General features: G+C 41.4%; 1 protein-coding gene across 3 annotated transcripts; it reads left to right on the forward strand.

Annotated features, from left to right (window-relative positions):
• The first annotated feature begins 284 nt into the window (after nucleotides 1-284).
• Nucleotides 285-6,634, forward strand: LOC112738229 (DEAD-box ATP-dependent RNA helicase 40). 3 transcript variants are annotated; one of them, XM_025788575.2, is made up of 8 exons: nucleotides 285-600; nucleotides 823-2,085; nucleotides 2,821-3,036; nucleotides 3,372-3,440; nucleotides 3,952-4,221; nucleotides 4,319-4,669; nucleotides 4,792-5,069; nucleotides 5,264-6,634. In XM_025788575.2, exons 2-8 carry the CDS (start codon nucleotides 838-840, stop codon nucleotides 6,351-6,353), a joined length of 3,522 nt encoding a protein of 1,173 aa, XP_025644360.1. In that variant the 5' UTR covers nucleotides 285-600; nucleotides 823-837; the 3' UTR covers nucleotides 6,354-6,634. The 3 variants fall into 3 exon arrangements, with proteins under 3 accessions (XP_025644360.1, XP_025644361.1, XP_029147423.1); XM_025788576.2 differs by having other exon boundaries at nucleotides 285-560; XM_029291590.2 differs by having other exon boundaries at nucleotides 293-600; nucleotides 799-2,085.
• The last annotated feature ends 319 nt before the right edge of the window (nucleotides 6,635-6,953 follow it).

The raw sequence follows: 6,953 nt of genomic DNA on the forward strand, positions 1-6,953 counted from the left end.
TTATTATATTTTTAAAAAAAATTGATTTGTTCTTTTCTTTTAGTCAGAAAATTTGTAGATAAAAAATAATTCTTTTTCTTTTTTTTTTGGCAGAATTTTTATTCTTCTTTTTTTTTTTTTTTGATAAATCATTTCAAAATGTTACGAGAAGAAAAAGACATATTTTATAATTTTGATTGGATCACCCAGTCAAAGGAATGCGTAAGGCCCAATAAGCATGTAGCCATAATATGAGGCCCACTTGGCCCGTTCCTATGATAGAAAGTACCTAGTCACCTTGCTAGTGGCGTCTATGGCCTCCGAACCATATATTATAGAGTTACCTTCCTCCTCTTTTCGGAGGTTTCGTTGTTTGAACCCTAATACCGTACCATTCTCACTTCCATTCCTCCGCCTTCCAACTAACCTTCCCTTCCCTTCGCTTCCCTTCAATTTCTTCTCTATATTGTAATCACTGACACACCGCAAATCTGCACCGACATGCACACTGATTAATTATTCTAGATTTAAAAGAGGATAAATATTAAAATCATAAATCAAAAGCTTACATTGTCACCCAGGTTCGCTCTCTCTTGCTTTCTTTCTTCTTCGATTGTTCAGGTGATTATTCTTTCTTTCCTAATAATTTTCTTAATAAGCAAGAATTATGATATTTCTCTTATTTATTTTATTTGTTCACTTACTTATGGTAAAATTATGGATGTTCTTTTCTTGTTTTGTTTTTCTTTTGCTTTGAGTTGTACTGGATAATTGGTAGATTCTAAATGGATTTTTGGTCTATGATGGTATTTAAAGTAGCCTTTTTTTTTGGGGGGGCTGTAGAGATACATACAAGACATGGCTGCAGCAGAGGCAGCTCAAGCTGCCGCTGGTCCACGGTATGCACCCGATGATCCCACCCTCCCTACGCCATGGAAGGGGCTAATTGATGGAAGCACTGGTCTTTTGTACTACTGGAACCCTGAAACTAATGTCACCCAGTATGAGAAACCTCCCCCTTTGCCTTCGGGCCCTGCTCCGGCTGCTTCTACACCCAACATGGCGCCCATACCTGTGGCTCATGCGATGCAATCTGGTGGGATGATGGGGCAGCATGGGCAGCAAATGCTTCAGTCCTCTCAACAGCAAGGGAGTAACCTTGCTCAGCAACATGGGCCAATGATGCCACAACAGCAGAGTTCGCATGTGGCATCTCAGCAGAAGCCATCTCCGGTTGCACAAGGGGTGCAACAGCAGAATTTGCAGTTGGCACAGTCCATGCCACAACCAGGGTTTAATCAGGCTGGACAGCATTCAATGCCGCATCAGGGACAGCATTCAATGCAGCCTCAGGGACAGTATCCCATGCAACCCCAAGGGCAACAAATGGTCCAGCCTAAAGGGCAGCAGATGACACAACAACCACATCAGATGCATTATCAGATGCAGCCCCAAGGTATCAATGCCCAACAATTTGGTCAAGGAGCATCTCAGGCTCAGGGCTCACATTCTGTGCAACCACAAGCACATCAATTCGCCCCCCAGAACATGCATTATATGCCATATCAGCCAAACATGCCTCAACCTGTGCAGCAAAGTTCCCAGCATAACATGCATGGTCATTCTTATGAAAACCAACAAGACTTCAAATCAGCATTCCCAAAGATAGAGGAACCAGAGTTTAAAAATGAAAACCAGGTTGGAGTTTCGCCATCTAACTATCAACAAACCAATCAGAACATTCCTGCTGGAGTTAGATCCGGACCATCTGGGCAAGTGCCAGATGGAGGTGCAAATGCTGGTCACTCAAAACAGTTTGGTGGCGCACCAGGAAGCATACAACAGTCTCCTTCTGCAGTGCCATTACAACAGGGTAGTTCTTATCCAGTTTACCAACATGGTCCTAGCTTTCAAAACCAGATGGGGCCTGGTATGATGCATGGTCATCCACCCAATGTCCATCCTGGAAGCCAAAAGATGGGACATGCAGATAGTTTTCATGGTAGAGCTGGGAATGAATATTACTATAACTCTAGCAAAGAGATGCCAGCTATGGGTCCTCAGCAGCCAAATATTGCACCAATACCCATTTCAACAAAGCAGCAGGTATTTTCTTTTTAGTGTGAATTTTAAATCAGAAATGTCTTTTTCTCAATATGATTGGACCAATCACTGGTGGATTCATGTTATCTAAGTTTTACACACTAAGACATTGAATATTTATAACAATGGAATATGCGTGACATAGGAATCCAATTCTCAAGAATAGAACCAAGCTCGTCCCTGAAAATTGAAAATCCCAAACCCCAAACGACTTTTCAGCTGTTTCACATCCTGTTCTCCCTTGTTTGAGATTGTGTTGTTCTAACTGTTGCAGTTGCATGGGACATCATCAAGGTGCTGCCTTGCATCTATCTGTATTGATCACATATTGATCCAAGACTCCAAGCACCCTAAGGCTTTAGCTGTGTTTTGTGGTGTTTTTGTTCTGTCCTTTAGTCATATATTATTTTATGTTGGTGATTTAGTTAATATATATAGTTTTGTCAGTCATGGCCCTAGAATCTGTGTCATGATTGCTCTTTTCTGTTTATATGCTCCCCTTTAAATCATCAACAATCTCTTGATAATCTTGCATGTCTGAGCAAAAGTATGCTTTTGTTTTAATATATCTGATTAAATGCTTTTGTTTCATGAAAATGCTTCGTCATTCATATCATTTGTATGTAATCAATTATTCAATTTTAAGTTGCTCCTTCATTGTCTTTCTTTCCCTGTAATTCTTGTCAATGTCTGATTAAATGTTGTTGCCCTTGATATATTTGTTCCACATATTTGCAGGATATGAGAATGAGCAGCGGCCCTTTTCAAAATGTAATGCCTAGTGGAAATGGAAGTGGTATCCCAGGTCATCCAATGCACATGTTTCCACCAGTAGGAGGGCATCCACCTCTCTCAAGTAACCCCTTGAAAGGACCTCCGTATATGGGATCTTCAGATGTTACTGATATGACACCTGCTGAAATTTATTGTCAGCAACATGAAGTTACAGCAACGGTCTGTATTTTCTTTAGGCTGCCTGTTATGTATGGTATTTGTTTTAATATCCTGATCAATAGCTTATGGAGTTGTTGAAATGACCTAGATTTTAAAAGTCCATGTCATGATTGATAATTTTGATCTTGTGAACACAATCCCATTGTTGTTCATATATATTACATCATATATAGGGTATGGCCTGGCCATTTGGACCGGAAATTTTTTTTTTTCACATACAAGTGGTGTTGGCTACAGTTTATATAAATGGTTTTATTACATTGTTAAATTGCTACCCATGTTTTAAGTTTGATGGACTGTTTCTTACATCATATATATTGGATCTTAATGGACAGGGTGACAACATTCCACCTCCTTTTATGACATTTGATGCTACTGGATTTCCTCCAGAGATTTTGAGAGAGGTAAGTGTATTATTCATGTTCTATTATATTGCATGCTTTGGTACTTCTTAATAAAGGGATGGTTTTACATAAATTTTACTTTTGAACTCATTCTTGCTTGTCGCAGGTGCGATATCTGCTCCAGAGCAGGAGCATATGTCGTACGCTGCACTGCTAATCTGCTATTGGCACACTTATACTTGCAACTACTATTCTGATTTTTGGAGCCTGCAAAATGGATGGTTGGAGCCTTTCATGGGCATCTTCTAAAAGGGTGGTTGGCCCTTCATTCAAATTTCACCTTATGTGATATGGGATTTGTTGCATATTGGCTCCGTCACTCATGTCTTTATTGCTCCTTTTTAATTGCCTCAAGTTGCTTCAGTAAGCAACCATAACCTATGGGTCCTTTTGTTTCATTGTTTGCTAAATTATGTACATTTTTAAAATGCAACAACATATTCTAAAAACCAAAAGACATCTGTTTTGCACTGCTCTTGGAGATGATTTTCCTGCATTTGTTTCATTTCAGATATATTCTGCTGGCTTCTCAAACCCAACACCAATTCAGGCTCAAACTTGGCCAGTAGCACTGCAAGGTAGGGACATAGTGGCAATTGCAAAAACAGGCTCTGGCAAAACATTGGGCTACTTAATGCCTGCATTCATCCTTCTTAGGCAGAGAAGGAATAATCCTTTGAATGGCCCCACTGTCTTGGTTTTAGCTCCAACACGTGAACTTGCTACACAGATCCAAGATGAGGCCGTCAAATTTGGAAGATCTTCACGTTTCTCTTGCACGGTATGTCTTGGGTTTTCTATTTTATCAAAACTACAGTTTTTCCCCCTATTAATGTGCTGTAATCTGTTGATACATTCTGATTTTGCCTCCATTATAGTGTTTGTATGGTGGAGCACCCAAAGCCCAACAGCTAAAAGAGTTAGATCGGGGAGCAGACATTGTTGTTGCCACACCTGGCCGACTCAATGACATCCTTGAAATGAAGAAAATTGACTTTGGGCAAGTTTCACTGCTTGTGCTTGATGAGGCTGACCGTATGCTTGACATGGGTTTTGAACCTCAAATCCGGAAAATTGTTAATGAGATTCCACCACGTAGGCAAACTCTCATGTATACGGCAACATGGCCAAAAGAAGTAAGAAAAATTGCCAGTGACCTGCTCGTTAATCCTGTTCAGGTTAACATTGGAAGTGTTGATGAGCTTGCCGCAAATAAAGCTATCACACAGGTAATAAATTAGCATTGTACTTCAATTAATGACATCGCTTATATGTTTTTGTTGCTCTTTTGATGTTGTCTCTCATGTACACCATTCAAAATATTGCATATCTTATATATTGTAATTGGCAGTATGTTGAATTTGTCCCTCAAATGGAGAAGCAGAGGCGATTAGAGCAGATCCTCAGATCCCAAGAACGGGGCTCTAAGGTTATTATTTTTTGTTCCACAAAGAGGTTATGTGATCAACTTGCCCGTAGTATTGGTCGCAATTATGGGGCTGCTGCAATTCATGGTGACAAGTCTCAAAGTGAGAGGGATTGGGTTTTAAATCAGTTCCGGAGTGGGAAGTCACCAGTTTTAGTTGCCACTGATGTTGCTGCTCGTGGGCTTGACATCAAGGATATAAGGTTAGCCTCTTTGTATCCGTGTTACTTTTCTTCAAGTTGACATATAGAGTTGTAAACTTTATTCACATATTATGTGATGTGCTAGTAAAAAGGTGATCTTGTCAGTTAGTACGTTGTGGCTTTCAAGAATTTATCTGAATTTTAATAGGTTGTATAGATCTTTATTGAATATTCGTGAATATTCCACGTGACAGGGTGGTTATAAACTATGATTTCCCTACTGGAGTTGAGGATTATGTACACCGAATTGGAAGAACTGGACGGGCAGGTGCTACTGGAGTATCGTACACCTTTTTCTCGGAGCAGGACTGGAAACATGCATCTGATTTAATCAAAGTCTTGGAGGGTGCAAACCAGCATGTGCCTCCAGAGCTAAGACAGATGACCTTGCGCGGACCACCAAACTTTGGAAAAGAGCGGGGTGGGATGAGTCGTTTCGACTCTGGTGGTGGTGGGCGTTGGGACAACGGTGGTCGTGGTGGCATGAGGGATGGGGGCTTTGGTGGTCGTGGTGGCATGAGAGATGGTGGCTTTAGTGGTCGAGGCGGCATGAGGGATGGTAGCTTTGGTGGCCGAGGTGGCATGAGGGAGAGTGGATTCAGCAATGATGGTGGCATGAGAGATGGTGGCTTTGGTGCTCATGGTGCTAGCGGTCAAGGTGGGAGAGTTGATATGTTTGGTGGTAGGGGAAATAGAGGTCGAGGATTTGGTGGCCCTCGTGGTGGTCATGCTGGGTGGGGTAGAGGGGATCGTGGTCCAAATGACCGATTCAACATGGATGGAAGAGGAAGAGGGCGAGGACGTGGGCGATTAGACAACAGAAGAGATGTTGGATACAGGAATAGAGGCAGAAGCCGTAGCCGTAGCCCAGAGAGAGTACGAACATGGGACTATAGTAGCAGAAGTCGTAGTAGGAGTTGCAGCAGTAGGAGCTGGAGCCGGAGCCGGAGCCGAAGCAGAAGCCGCAGTTGGTCGCGTGGTCGCAGTCGGAGTCGCAGCTATAGCCCTAGCCCTCGTCGGAGTCGAAGCCGCAGTCGTAGCGGTCGCAGTTACAGCCGCAGCCGAAGTCCCCGTAGAAGTCCCAGCTATGATAGGCGTGATAGGACAGATCAACACCATTCTGATCAAAAGGATTATAGAGAACCAGAGGTCCAAGCTCCCAATCCGGGAGTGTCTCCAAGCTCCCAAGGGCAGCAGAATTCGATTTTGGGAACTGATCAAGTGGATCAGGCGCCACTGGTTGCTGGGAGTGGTGTCCCAGAAGATCCCAATGCTCTGGCATAGCCTTTCATTTTAAGCTGTTGTTATGATCTGATTATTTTTAGAGGGCTCTCGAAACTTGTAATCTTATTGATTGGCGGCTATGTTTAACCTCCCACTTTTTTTTGTTTATGATTGGATTTGCATGGTGATTACCACCTGATGGCAAGCTGAGGTTGAATCATGTGATGGTAGTTTTGTAACTAGTAATTTTAAATGCAGTTTCATGCAATGCTGCATTGTTGAGTCACAAATATTCGGTTTGGGGAAATTGATATCCATAATTTATTTTGGTGTAGTCAAAATTATTGTAACTAAAATTAATTCGTTGGTATTATAGTTCTCTTTGGTCTTTATTTTTTCCGTTCAATTTGGAAAATAATCTTCACTAGTTTGGATAATATAGTGGTTAGTTTACTAGTCTGATTAAGCAAGTATCGGGGTTCAAATTCAGTCTTATGTATGCAGTAATTTATTAGCTAACAGCAAATTTTTAATAGAGCTTTGATTTGCAATATATTAATCTTTGGCCTGTTGAGTTGGAGTACTTTGGAAAAAAAAATGGTTCTCCAGCGAAGATATTCAATTGAGTAATAAAACTATTTTTGTGCCTTTTTGATTAGC

This window comes from Arachis hypogaea, chromosome 13, assembly GCF_003086295.3.
Source record: "Arachis hypogaea cultivar Tifrunner chromosome 13, arahy.Tifrunner.gnm2.J5K5, whole genome shotgun sequence".
Taxonomy (NCBI): Eukaryota; Viridiplantae; Streptophyta; class Magnoliopsida; order Fabales; family Fabaceae; genus Arachis; species Arachis hypogaea.